Here is a 13,940-nt window from a genome sequence, read left to right on the forward strand (position 1 = left end):
TTCTAGTGCTCTGCAGACTGACAAACATGTCCTACTAGTCATTTCACTGATGCTGTTCCAGTGGCTCGGTGTGTTAAACCATGGCACTGCCAACATCAGTTCCATTCTCGCATGGACTGCAAGATATACTGAATGTAGGCTGTTAGGTCACTGTCAGTGTTGACAGTTCTCTGACACTTTTGGGTAAAAATGTATGCTAGATTAGGATGTATGTGTGTTTTGGTTTATTTCCAGAAGGTGTTGATTGTGTCCTGTCTCCTGCTGCAGACTATGAGTTGCTGGTGGAGAGTGACATGGTGCCCAACAGGGCCAGAGGGTTTGGGTTCCCAGGGGCCTTTGAGAACCAAAACCCTGCTCAGTTTGAAGAGAGACATCTCATCTTCCTCAAGCAGCTGGGCAAGGTTCGACAACACACACGTTACCAGTCTCTCTGTCTCTCACTCTCTGTCTCTCTGTCACTCACTCTCTCACTCACTCTCCGTCACTCACTCTCTCTCACTCACTCTCTGTCTCTCACTCACTCTCTCTCACTCACTCTGTCTCTCTGTCACTCTCTCTGTCACTCTCTCTCTCTCTCTGTGTCTCTCACTCACTCTCTGTCTCTCTGTCACTCTCTGTCACTCACTGTCTCTCTCTCTCTCTGTCTCTCACTCACTCTCTGTCTCTCTGTCACTCTCTCTGTCACTCACTGTCTCTCTCTCTGTCTCTCACTCAGTCTCTGTCTCTCTGTCACTCTCTCTCTCACTCTCTCTCTCTCTCTCTCTCTCTCTCTCTCTCTCTCTCTCTCTCTCTCTCTCTCTCTCTCTCTCTCTCTCTCTCTCTCTCTCTCTCTCTCTCTCACTGTCTCTCACTCACTCTCTGTCTCTCTGTCACTCTCTCTGTCACTCACTCTGTCTCAATTCAAGTCAAGGGCTTTATTGGCATGGGAAACATATGTTAATGTTGCCAAAGCAAGTGAAGTAGATAATATACTAAATTGAAATAAACAATAAAAAGGAACAGTAAACATTACACTCACAGAAGTTCCCAAATAATAAAGATATGTCGAATGTCATATTATACAGTGTTGTAACGATGTACAAATGGTTAAAGTACAAAAGGGAAAATAAATAACCCATATTTATGCTTGTATTTACAAAGGTGTTTGTCCTTCACTGGTTGACCTTTTCTTGTGGCAACAGGTCACAAATCTTGCTGCTGTGATGTCACACTGTGGTATTTTGCTCAGTAGATATGGGAGTCGCTCTGTTGCTCTTTTTCCTCTTTTCACTCCCTCTGCACATTTTACTCTCTCTAACTCCCCTCTCTCTCTCTCTCTCTCTCTCTCTCTCTCAGGGTAACTTTGGCAGTGTGGAGATGTGTAGGTATGACCCTCTGCAGGATAACACTGGGGAGGTTGTGGCTGTCAAGAAGCTGCAGCACAGCACAGCAGAACACCTCCGAGACTTTGAACGGGAGATAGAGATCCTCAAGTCCCTTCAGCATGACAACATCGTCAAGTACAAGGGAGTGTGTTACAGTGCTGGTGAGATTGACCATCATCATAACTAGAGAAACTTAAATCACCAAGGCAGGGAATCAGTGCATCTTAAGGATTGGCCCATTTTTCCCCCATTTTCCCCTAAAATGACATACCCAAATCTAACAGGCTCCGGACCTGAACCAAGGATATGCATTTTTTGGTACCATTTGAAAGGAAACACTTTGAAGTTTGTGGAAATTAATGTAGGAGAATATATATGTATATATTTTTACCCTTATTTAACTAGGCAAGTCAGTTAAGAACAAATTCTTATTTTCAATGACTGCCTAGGAACAGTGGGTTAACTGCCTGTTCAAGAGCAGAACAACAGATTTGTACCTTGTCAGCTCGGGAATTTGAACTTGCAACCTTCAGGTTGCTAGTCCAACACTCTAACCACTAGGCTACCCTGCCCCCTCTACACTCTAACCACTAGGCTACCCTGCCCCCTCTACACTCTAACCACTAGGCTACCCTGCCGCCTCTACACTCTAACCACTAGGCTACCCTGCCCCCTCTACAGTCTAACCACTAGGCTACCCTGCCGCCTCTACACTCTAACCACTAGGCTACCCTGCCGCCTCTACACTCTAACCACTAGGCTACCCTGCCGCCTCTACACTCTAACCACTAGGCTACCCTGCCGCCTCTACACTCTAACCACTAGGCTACCCTAGATCTGGTGTAAGATAATACAAAGAAAAAAACATGCTTTTCTTGTTTGTTTCTTGTTTCATCTTTGAAATGCAAGAGAAAGGCCATAATGTATTATTCCAGCCAAGGCACAATTTGGATTCTGGCCACTAGATGACAGCAGTGTACGTGTAAAGTTGTAGACATATCCAATGAACCATTGCATATCTGTTCAAAATGTTGTCTCAAGACCGCCCAAATGTGATTAATTGGTTTAAGAATACATTTTCAAGTTAATAATTGTACACTCTCCTAAAACAATAGCATGGGTGAATTACCAAGGCAGGAGATCAGTGCATCGTGTCCATTTTGTGAAAGACAGGCCAGGGTTGTGTTTAGTAGTGCAGAGGTTTTCAAACCTTTTCCTCTAGGACCTCCAGATATTTCACAATGTTATTGTAGCCGTGGACTGATTTCCCTAATCAGGGTTTTTTTAATTAGCTGACCAGTTCAATCAGGAACGGCTGAGGGCCCCTGAAGAGAGGGGCCCTCAGCGTACACTGTAATAAGACATTTTGCAAGGTAAAACAAACATCTGTTCTTATTGGACAAGTTCAGACTGTAGCTCTCCATAAAAATACAAATAAATGGAGTAAGACCCTGATCTCCTCTTCCTCTGTTGCGTTCCTCTCTGACCCTCTGTTCTGTCTGACTGACCCTCTGTTCTCTCTCTGGCCCTCTGTTCTGTCTGTGTCTGTCTGACCCTCTCTCTCCCTCTGTTGCGTTCCTCTCTGACCCTCTGTTCTGTGTCTGTCTGACCCTCTCTCTCCCTCTGTTGCGTTCCTCTCTGACCCTCTGTTCTGTGTCTGTCTGACCCTCTGTTCTGTGTCTGTCTGACCCTCTGTTCTGTGTCTGTCTGACCCTCTGTTCTGTGTCTCTCTGACCCTCTGTTCTGTGTCTGTCTGACCCTCTGTTCTGTGTCTGTCTGACCCTCTGTTCTGTGTCTCTCTGACCCTCTGTTCTGTGTCTGTCTGACCCTCTGTTCTGTGTCTGTCTGACCCTCTGTTCTGTGCCTGTCTGACCCTCTTCCTCCCCTATTCCTAGGCCGGAGGAACCTGCGTCTCATCATGGAGTACCTCCCCTACGGCAGTCTGAGGGACTACCTCATCAAGAACAAGGCCCGCTTCGACTACAAGAAGCTCCTGCACTACGCCTCACAGATCTGCAAGGTATACTACTTCTCTACTCCAGTAATGCTGTACTCCTCTACTCCTGTAATACTGTACGCCTGTAATGCTGTACTCCTGTAATGTTGTAATGCTGTACGCCTGTAATGCTGTACTCCTATAATACTGTACGCCTGTAATGCTGTACTCCTGTAATACTGTACTCCTGTAATGCTGTACTCTTGTAATCCTGTAATATTCTCCTGTAATGCTGTACTCCTTTAATCCTGTAATACTGTACGCCTGTAATGCTGTACTCCTGTAATGCTGTACTCCTGTAATGCTGTAATCCTGTAATATTCTCCTGTAATGCTGTACTCCTGTAATGCTGTACTCCTGTAATGCTGTACGCCTGTAATGCTGTACGCCTGTAATGCTGTACTCCTGTAATGCTGTACTTATCTACTCCTGTAATGCTGTACTCCTCTACCCCTGTAATGCTGTACTCCTGTAATATTCTCCTGTACTCCTCTACTCCTGTAATGCTGTACTCCTGTAATATTCTCCTGTACTCCTCTATTCCTGTAATACTGTAATCCTGTAATATTCTCCTGTAATGCTGTACTCCTCTACTCCTGTAATGCTGTACTCCTGTAATATTCTCCTGTACTCCTCTACTCCTGTAATGCTGTACTCCTGTAATACTGTACTCCTGTAATGCTGTACTCCTGTAATATTCTCCTGTACTCCTCTACTCCTGTAATACTGTACTGCTGTACTCCTCTACTCCTGTAATAATGTACTCCTGTAATGCTGTACTCCTCTAATCCTGTAATGCTGTACTTCTGTAATGCTGTACTCCTGTAATACTGTACTCCTCTACTCCTGTAATGCTGTACTCCTCTAATCCTGTAATACTGTAATACTGTACTCCTGTAATATTCTCCTATAATACTGTACTCCTGTAATACTGTACTCCTGTAATGCTGTACTCCTGTAATGCTGTACTCCTGTAATATTCTCCTATAATACTGTACTCCTGTAATACTGTACTCCTGTAATATTCTCCTATAATACTGTACTCCTGTAATACTGTACTCCTGTAATATTCTCCTATAATACTGTACTCCTGTAATACTGTACTCCTGTAATATTCTCCTATAATACTGTACTCCTGTACTGCTGTACTCCTGTAATACTGTACTCCTGTAATACTGTATTCCTGTAATATTCTCCTATAATACTGTACTCCTGTAATACTGTACTCCTGTAATATTCTCCTATAATACTGTACTCCTGTAATATTCTCCTATAATACTGTACTCCTGTCATCCTGTACCCCTGTAATACTGTACTCCTGTAATATTCTCCTATAATACTGTACTCCTGTAATACTGTACTCCTGTAATATTCTCCTATAATACTGTACTCCTGTCATCCTGTACCCCTGTAATACTGTACTCCTGTAATATTCTCCTATAATACTGTACTCCTGTAATACTGTACTCCTGTAATATTCTCCTGTAATACTGTACTCCTGTAATACTGTAAAAACAGCTGTTTGGAGATGGTATGTTATACCATCAATCAATCAAATGATGATGATGATAATTGATGTTATGTCATCACTGCTGCTCATCATTACTGAGGTCAAAAGAAACCGGCGGAAAGAAATGTCTCTTACAATGAATTGAACCATCAGTTAATATGTATTTTATCAATATCTATTTGAGAAGTATGTATGTAGATATATTGTTGAGGTATGTGGAGCATCCTTAGGGTTTCCCATGGTAAAACAACAGCCTTACCTCCACCTGTGTGTTCTGTAGGGCATGGACTACCTGGCGACCAAACGCTACATCCACCGTGACTTGGCCACGCGTAACATCCTGGTAGAGAGTGAGCTGAGGGTGAAGATAGGGGACTTTGGCCTTACCAAGGTCCTGCCTCAGGACAAGGACTACTACACTGTCAGAGAGCCGGGAGAGAGCCCCATCTTCTGGTGAGAAAAGATACCACAACTTTTCTCAGCAGACCGAGGGGAAAATGCTACGTTTGTTTCCCTCCAACATCTCTTACTCTTTTGAATGAGTCTGCGTGTTTTTTTCCTGATTTTAAAGTAATCTGGATTTTTCTGACACAATCCTCTATGTATTTATTTTGTGTGTGAGTTTTTGACTTTGTTGTGTTGAAGGTATGCCCCGGAGTCTCTGACAGAGAGTAAGTTTTCAGTGGGCTCTGACGTGTGGAGCTTTGGAGTGGTCCTCTATGAGCTGTTCAGTGACAAGAACTGCAGTCCTCCGGCAGTACGTATCTTCTTCTGCTCCTCTTCTTCCACCTCACACTTTCACTTTTCATCTGTAATGCTTTAATGCCTCTGTCTCAGTCAACCTTTCTCTCTTTGATGCCTCCTCTGTCTGTCAACCTTTCTCTCTTTGATGCCTCCTCTGTCTGTCAACCTTTCTCTCTTTGATGCCTCCTCTGTCTGTCAACCTTTCTCTCTTTGATGCCTCCTCTGTCTCAGTCAACCTTTCTCTCTTTGATGCCTCCTCTGTCTCAGTCAACCTTTCTCTCTTTGATGCCTCCTCTGTCTCAGTCAACCTTTCTCTCTTTGATGCCTCCTCTGTCTCAGTCAACCTTTCTCTCTTTAATGCCTCCTCTGTCTCAGTCAACCTTTCTCTCTTTGATGCCTCCTCTGTCTGTCAACCTTTCTCTCTTTGATGCCTCCTCTGTCTCAGTCAACCTTTCTCTCTTTGATGCCTCCTCTGTCTCAGTCAACCTTTCTCTCTTTGATGCCTCCTCTGTCTGTCAACCTTTCTCTCTTTGATGCCTCCTCTGTCAACCTTTCTCCCTTTGATGCCTCCTCTGTCTCAGTCAACCTTTCTCTCTTTGATGCCTCCTCTGTCTGTCAACCTTTCTCTCTTTGATTCCGCCTCTGTCAACCTTTCTCTCTTTGATGCCTCCTCTGTCTCAGTCAACCTTTCTCTCTTTGATGCCTCCTCTGTCTGTCAACCTTTCTCTCTTTGATTCCGCCTCTGTCAACCTTTCTCTCTTTGATGCCTCCTCTGTCTCAGTCAACCTTTCTCTCTTTGATTCCGCCTCTGTCAACCTTTCTCTCTTTGATGCCTCCTCTGTCTGTCAACCTTTCACTCTTTGATGCCTCCTCTGTCTGTCAACCTTTCTCTCTTTGATGCCTCCTCTGTCTCAGTCAACCTTTCTCTCTTTGATGCCTCCTCTGTCTGTCAACCTTTCTCTCTTTGATTCCGCCTCTGTCAACCTTTCTCTCTTTGATGCCTCCTCTGTCTCAGTCAACCTTTCTCTCTTTGATTCCGCCTCTGTCAACCTTTCTCTCTTTGATGCCTCCTCTGTCTGTCAACCTTTCTCTCTTTGATTCCGCCTCTGTCAACCTTTCTCTCTTTGATGCCTCCTCTGTCTGTCAACCTTTCTCTCTTTGATTCATCCTCTGTCAACCTTTCTCTCTTTGATGCCTCCTCTGTCTCAGTAAACCTTTCTCTCTTTGATGCCTCCTCTGTCTGTCAACCTTTCTCTCTTTGATGCCTCCTCTGTCTGTCAACCTTTCTCCCTTTGATTCCGCCTCTGTCAACCTTTCTCTCTTTGATGCCCTCCTCTGTCTGTCACCCTTTCACTCTTTGATGCCTCCTCTGTCTGTCAACCTTTCTCTCTTTGATGCCTCCTCTGTCTGTCAACCTTTCTCTCTTTGATGCCTCCTCTGTCTCAGTCAACCTTTCTCCCTTTGATGCCTCCTCTGTCTGTCAACCTTTCTCTCTTTGATTCCGCCTCTGTCAACCTTTCTCTCTTTGATGCCTCCTCTGTCTCAGTCAACCTTTCTCTCTTTGATTCCGCCTCTGTCAACCTTTCTCTCTTTGATGCCTCCTCTGTCTGTCAACCTTTCACTCTTTGATGCCTCCTCTGTCTGTCAACCTTTCTCCCTTTGATGCCTCCTCTGTCTGTCAACCTTTCTCTCTTTGATGCCTCCTCTGTCTGTCAACCTTTCTCCCTTTGATTCCTCCTCTGTCAACCTTTCTCTCTTTGATGCCTCCTCTGTCTGTCAACCTTTCTCTCTTTGATTCCGCCTTTCTCTCTTTGATGCCTCCTCTGTCTGTCAACCTTTCTCTCTTTGATTCATCCTCTGTCAACCTTTCTCTCTTTGATGCCTCCTCTGTCTGTCAACCTTTCTCCCTTTGATTCCGGCTCTGTCAACCTTTCTCTCTTTGATGCCTCCTCTGTCTGTCAACCTTTCACTCTTTGATGCCTCCTCTGTCTGTCAACCTTTCTCCCTTTGATGCCTCCTCTGTCTCAGTCAACCTTTCTCTCTTTGATGCCTCCTCTGTCTGTCAACCTTTCTCTCTTTGATTCCGCCTCTGTCAACCTTTCTCTCTTTGATGCCTCCTCTGTCTCAGTCAACCTTTCTCTCTTTGATGCCTCCTCTGTCTGTCAACCTTTCTCTCTTTGATGCCTCCTCTGTCTGTCAACCTTTCTCTCTTTGATTCATCCTCTGTCAACCTTTCTCTCTTTGATGCCTCCTCTGTCTCAGTCAACCTTTCTCTCTTTGATGCCTCCTCTGTCTGTCAACCTTTCTCTCTTTGATGCCTCCTCTGTCTGTCAACCTTTCTCCCTTTGATGCCTCCTCTATCTCAGTCAACCTTTCTCTCTTTGATGCCTCCTCTGTCTCAGTCAACCTTTCTCTCTTTGATGCCTCCTCTGTCTGTCAACCTTTCTCTCTTTGATGCCTCCTCTGTCTGTCAACCTTTCTCTCTTTGATGCCTCCTCTGTCTGTCAACCTTTCTCTCTTTGATGCCTCCTCTGTCTGTCAACCTTTCTCCCTTTGATGCCTCCTCTGTCTGTCAACCTTTCTCTCTTTGATGCCTCCTCTGTCTGTCAACCTTTCTCCCTTTGATGCCTCCTCTGTCTGTCAACCTTTCTCCCTTTGATGCCTCCTCTGTCTCAGTCAACCTTTCTCCCTTTGATGCCTCCTCTGTTTCAGTCAAGCTTTCTCTCTTTGATTCCTCCTCTGTCTGTCAACCTTTCTCTCTTTGATGCCTCCTCTGTCTGTCAACCTTTCTCTCTTTGATGCCTCCTCTGTCAACCTTTCTCTCTTTGATGCCTCCTCTGTCTCAGTCAACCTTTCTCTCTTTGATGCCTCCTCTGTCTGTCAACCTTTCTCTCTTTGATGCCTCCTCTGTCTGTCAACCTTTCTCTCTTTGATTCATCCTCTGTCAACCTTTCTCTCTTTGATGCCTCCTCTGTCTGTCAACCTTTCTCTCTTTGATGCCTCCTCTGTCTGTCAACCTTTCTCCCTTTGATGCCTCCTCTGTCTCAGTCAACCTTTCTCTCTTTGATGCCTCCTCTGTCTCAGTCAACCTTTCTCTCTTTGATGCCTCCTCTGTCTGTCAACCTTTCTCTCTTTGATTCATCCTCTGTCAACCTTTCTCTCTTTGATGCCTCCTCTGTCTCAGTCAACCTTTCTCTCTTTGATGCCTCCTCTGTCTGTCAACCTTTCTCTCTTTGATTCCGCCTCTGTCAATCATTCTCTCTTTGATGCCTCCTCTGTCTCAGTCAACCTTTCTCTCTTTGATGCCTCCTCTGTCTGTCAACCTTTCTCTCTTTGATGCCTCCTCTGTCTCAGTCAACCTTTCTCTCTTTGATGCCTCCTCTGTCTGTCAACCTTTCTCTCTTTGATGCCTCCTCTGTCTGTCAACCTTTCTCCCTTTGATGCCTCCTCTGTCTCAGTCAACCTTTCTCTCTTTGATGCCTCCTCTGTCAACCTTTCTCCCTTTGATGCCTCCTCTGTCTCAGTCAACCTTTCTCTCTTTGATGCCTCCTCTGTCTCAGTCAACCTTTCTCTCTTTGATGCCTCCTCTGTCTCAGTCAACCTTTCTCTCTTTGATGCTGCTTACTGTGGAAAGAGCTTGAATAACACTTGTTATATTCATAATTATGTCTATTGAGACATTATTATCCCATTGTGGTCTCTGTACAAGGCTTATAGATAATTCCACTAATGTATTTCTCTTTGCAAATTTGATTAGTTTACCTGCCATCATGCTGTAAATAACACAGCTTCTACCGCCACTTCCCACTCTCCCCCTACTCCTTCTTCCTCCTTCTCCCTCCCCCTCCTCCCCTCATCCTCCCCCCTCATCATCATCATCCTCCCCCTATTTCTCATCCTGCTCCTCTTTCTCATATCCCCCTCCTCCTCCTCTCCAGGCGTTCATGGATAAGATGGGCCGTGACAAGCAGGGTCAGATGATAGTGTATCACCTCATAGATCTCCTGAAGAAAGGATACAGACTGCCTGCTCCCCTGGGATGCCCTGAGGAGGTGAGTCTGTCTGTCTAATTTAGTGTCCCTCTGATTGCAACGTAACCTTGAGCCTACCTCTGTACCCCTCAGATCCAGCACATGATGACCGAGTGCTGGAACATTGACCCAGCCCTACGGCCCACCTTCAAGAAGTTAGCCCAGACCGTGGACCTGTTCCGGGACAGTAAGGAGGGCTGAGGAACCCTTCCTGGAGGTCTCTGCTGGAGGGGCCTGGCCCAGCCCACACCGATCACCTGGGTTGTGTTCATTAGGCACCAAACGGACTGAAAGGGATTACCTGGACTTGTCCAATAAGAAACGCTCAGTTTCCTTTTCTGTTGCAAAGCGCTTTGCTACGGTGTGCCCTAATGAATACATCCCTGACGACGCCTCAACTCTAAAAGACGACGACATTGAAGTCACCTGACCCAACCGTCTTCTGGAGCAGAGCACAGAAAACGGGGGAGTATTACCAATGGCATTCTGGGACAAAGTCTCAAAAATGGTCTACTTTGTGATCAAACCTAGCCACTTTCTCAGGGATTCTGGGGATCTCTGAAATTACCATATGCTGTTACTTCGTTGCCGTCATTTCTCCATTTGGAGACGTTTTCACTGTTTGACTTCTTTCAGACTCTCTGACTCTCTCCAGCACAGAACACCCAGCTGTTGATGATGTGTTAACGGCAACACAGAACACCCAGCTGTTGATGATGTGTTAACGGGAACACAGAACACCCAGCTGTTGATGATGTGTTAACGGCAACACAGAACACCCAGCTGTTGATGATGTGTTAACGGGAACACAGAACACCCAGCTGTTGGTGATGTGTTAACGGGAACACAGAACACCCAGCTGTTGATGATGTGTTAACGGGAACACAGAACACCCAGCTGTTGGTGATGTGTTAACGGGAACACAGAACACCCAGCTGTTGGTGATGTGTTAACGGGAACACAGAACACCCAGCTGTTGGTGATGTGTTAACGGGAACACAGAACACCCAGCTGTTGGTGATGTGTTAACCGGAACACAGAACACCCAGCTGTTGGTGATGTGTTAAAGGGAACACAGAACACCCAGCTGTTGGTGATGTGTTAACGGGAACACAGAACACCCAGCTGTTGGTGATGTGTTAACGGGAACACAGAACACCCAGCTGTTGATGATGTGTTAAAGGAGACACAGAACACCCAGCTGTTGATGATGTGTTAAAGGAGACACAGAACACCCAGCTGTTGATGATGTGTTAAAGGAGACACAGAACACCCAGCTGTTGATGATGTGTTAAAGGGAACACAGAACACCCAGCTGTTGATGATGTGTTAAAGGAGACACAGAACACCCAGCTGTTGATGATGTGTTAAAGGAGACACAGAACACCCAGCTGTTGATGATGTGTTAAAGGGAACACAGAACACCCAGCTGTTGATGATGTGTTAAAGGAGACACAGAACACCCAGCTGTTGATGATGTGTTAAAGGAGACACAGAACACCCAGCTGTTGATGATGTGTTAAAGGAGACACAGAACACCCAGCTGTTGATGATGTGTTAAAGGAGACACAGAACACCCAGCTGTTGATGATGTGTTAAAGGAGACACAGAACACCCAGCTGTTGATGATGTGTTAAAGGAGACACAGAACACCCAGCTGTTGATGATGTGTTAACGGCGACACAGAACACCCAGCTGTTGATGATGTGTTAAAGGAGACACAGAACACCCAGCTGTTGATGATGTGTTAACGGCGACACAGAAGGCACGTGAGGGAAAGCAACACAGAATATGTACTGTACAGTTAGTAAAGGATGTTCAACTGCCTTCTTCCTTAACTCAAGTGGATTATGTCAAACCACATTTCTCTTTTTCACCTAAGGGAAGAACTAATAAAGCAATACTGCTTTTAGAGACACAAAGACGTGGGAGGAAAGGGTGATGAAAAAACAATGAAGGGAGATGTTTGACAAAGGGTGCAACGTTTATTTCTGTTTCCTCTAAGCACCCGCCTACTTATCGTCGTACCCTGAAATCTTGGGCTCTTGCAAAGTAACATGCAGAAGGAATTGTTGACTTATGTGCTTCCACTTTTATAATATTCTATAACTTGACGAGTCTAGGATGCTGTGCACTGTCAGTTGGAAAATGTCTTCATTATAGTGTCGCTACATAGCAATATTTGGAATGAGACTGACTAAATGGTGTAGGTGAAAGCATCAACAGACGAGAAGTGCAGAGATGAGGTGGAATTTCAGTTCATGGACATTTAAATAAGTATGCAGGTAGCCTAGTGGTTAGAGCAAACGATCTCTGGTTCGATTATATCCAAGCCGACAAGGTGAAAAACTGTCCATGTGCCCTTGAGCGAAGTACTTAATTTACTCCAGGGGCGTTGTACTACTGTGGTTAAAACAACACATTTCACTACACCTATCTGGTGTGTAACAAAACACATAGTGCCCCCCTGTGACAAAACACATAGTGCCCCCCTGTGACAAAACACATAGTGTCCCCCTGTGACAAAACACATAGTGCCCCCCTGTAACAAAACACATAGTGCCCCCCTGTAACAAAACACATAGTGCCCCCCTGTAACAAAACACATAGTGCCCCCCTGTAACAAAACACATAGTGCGCCCCCTGTAACAAAACACATAGTGTCCCCTGTAACAAAACACATAGTGTCCCCCTGTGACAAAACACATAGTGCCCCCTGTGACAAAACACATAGTGCCCCCTGTGACAAAACACATAGTGCCCCCTGTGACAAAACACATAGTGCCCCCTGTAACAAAACACATAGTGCCCCCTGTAACAAAACACATAGTGCCCCCCTGTAACAAAACACATAGTGCCCCCCTGTGACAAAACACATAGTGACCTGTCCTGTGACCTGTCCATACAGAGTCATCGTGAAGAACATGCCCATAGAGATGCAATGTAATGCTGTCTTTAATTCTGTCAGAGTGACTCTATGATCTGTAACTGTAAAGCAGCAATGTGGGCTGACAGGCTTTGTTTGTCTCACTACTCTATTGTAATAATGGAGTTTTAGCCAGCGATCATCAACTAGATCCAGAAGCAGGCCGATATGTTTTTTTTTTTCTTGAGCGGATGGTCAGAGGGTTGGAAAATAATTACAAATAATTTGTGAACAGCAAATTGACCGCAAGAAGCACAAACAGATGTTTGTCTAAAACATAATAATTTTTTACAACATTTTTGCTCAGAATAAAACCACCCATGGTTCAAATTTGGCCCACGGGCCGCCAGTTGGGGCACCCTGGTTTAACCTGTCTGCTTGTTTGTTGCTGTCTACCTTTTATTGAATGTTATGGTAGCTGTGCTGACAGTCATACATGATGCCGTCATGTCAAGGTCAGTGTTTTGTGTGAACATGTTTTTTTTTTTTCATTAAAAAAAAATCATAACATGATCATGAAGAAGTGGGAAGTATTTAGTAAAAAATGTATTTTTTATATTTTTATATACAAGCCAGTATTTCCCTGTGTTTGCGTGTTGAATGTAAATCTGCTGTTGTTGAATATGAATAATAATCCAAAGGCTAAATTGATTGTAAACGATCAGCTATTTTATATCAAAGCAGTCAATGTTATTGCAGAACTGGTCAGAAATGGCTTTTGTTGCTTTGGGTAACCTTCATGTTTTTTTATTTATTTATAAGAGAGCCACTATTAAAGTTGAACTGCAATGTTATTTGGTGGTAGTCATCCTGTCTGTTAACGTCTCCGTCTACACTGTACAGTCAGCTCTTAAATATCATTTACACACAGTGAAGATGCTCACAGTTCCTCCTGAGAGAGACACATGGTGAAGATGCTCACAGTTCCTCCTGAGACACATGGTGAAGATGCTCACAGTTCCTCCTGAGAGAGACACATGGAGACCTTCTCCCATGGTGAAGATTAGTCCCTCCTCACTTGAAGATGCTCACAGCTCAGTTGGTAGAGCATGAGAGACGCATTGTAACGCCAGGGTAGCGGGTTCACAGTTCCTCCTGAGGGACCATGGTGAAGACCCAGTTCCTCCTGAGAGAATGTATGCACACATTCCTCCTGAGAGAGACTGTGAAATGTCAGTTCCTCCTTGGATGAAAAGCGTCCGCTAAATGGCATATATTATTATTATATTATTATTATTATTAACTCATCCCTGACCGCTGGCTACGTCCCTTCTGTCTTCAAGAGAGCGAGAGTTGCACCCCTTCTGAAAAAACCTACACTCGATCCCTCCGATGTCAACAATTACAGACCAGTATCCCTTCTTTCTTT

At 44.8% G+C, this 13,940-nt stretch overlaps 1 protein-coding gene across 4 annotated transcripts in view; it reads left to right on the plus strand.

Annotated features, from left to right (window-relative positions):
• The window catches only part of LOC123999340 (tyrosine-protein kinase JAK2-like), a 71,218-nt gene extending 57,853 nt beyond the window's left edge, over positions 1 to 13,365 (plus strand). For 3 of the 4 annotated variants that reach the window (XM_046304987.1, XM_046304988.1, XM_046304989.1), the window contains exons 18-24: positions 235 to 401; positions 1,336 to 1,525; positions 3,260 to 3,384; positions 5,151 to 5,323; positions 5,516 to 5,627; positions 9,553 to 9,666; positions 9,739 to 13,365. In XM_046304987.1, the coding sequence (XP_046160943.1) occupies positions 235 to 401; positions 1,336 to 1,525; positions 3,260 to 3,384; positions 5,151 to 5,323; positions 5,516 to 5,627; positions 9,553 to 9,666; positions 9,739 to 9,846 (989 nt within the window). In that variant the 3' untranslated portion in view covers positions 9,847 to 13,365. The remainder of the gene's footprint in view (positions 1 to 234; positions 402 to 1,335; positions 1,526 to 3,259; positions 3,385 to 5,150; positions 5,324 to 5,515; positions 5,628 to 9,552; positions 9,667 to 9,738) is intronic. The other variant, XM_046304990.1, reaches the window with a different exon arrangement.
• Positions 13,366 to 13,940: the final 575 nt, after the last annotated feature.

This window comes from Oncorhynchus gorbuscha, linkage group LG16, assembly GCF_021184085.1.
Source record: "Oncorhynchus gorbuscha isolate QuinsamMale2020 ecotype Even-year linkage group LG16, OgorEven_v1.0, whole genome shotgun sequence".
NCBI lineage: Eukaryota > Metazoa > Chordata > Actinopteri > Salmoniformes > Salmonidae > Oncorhynchus > Oncorhynchus gorbuscha.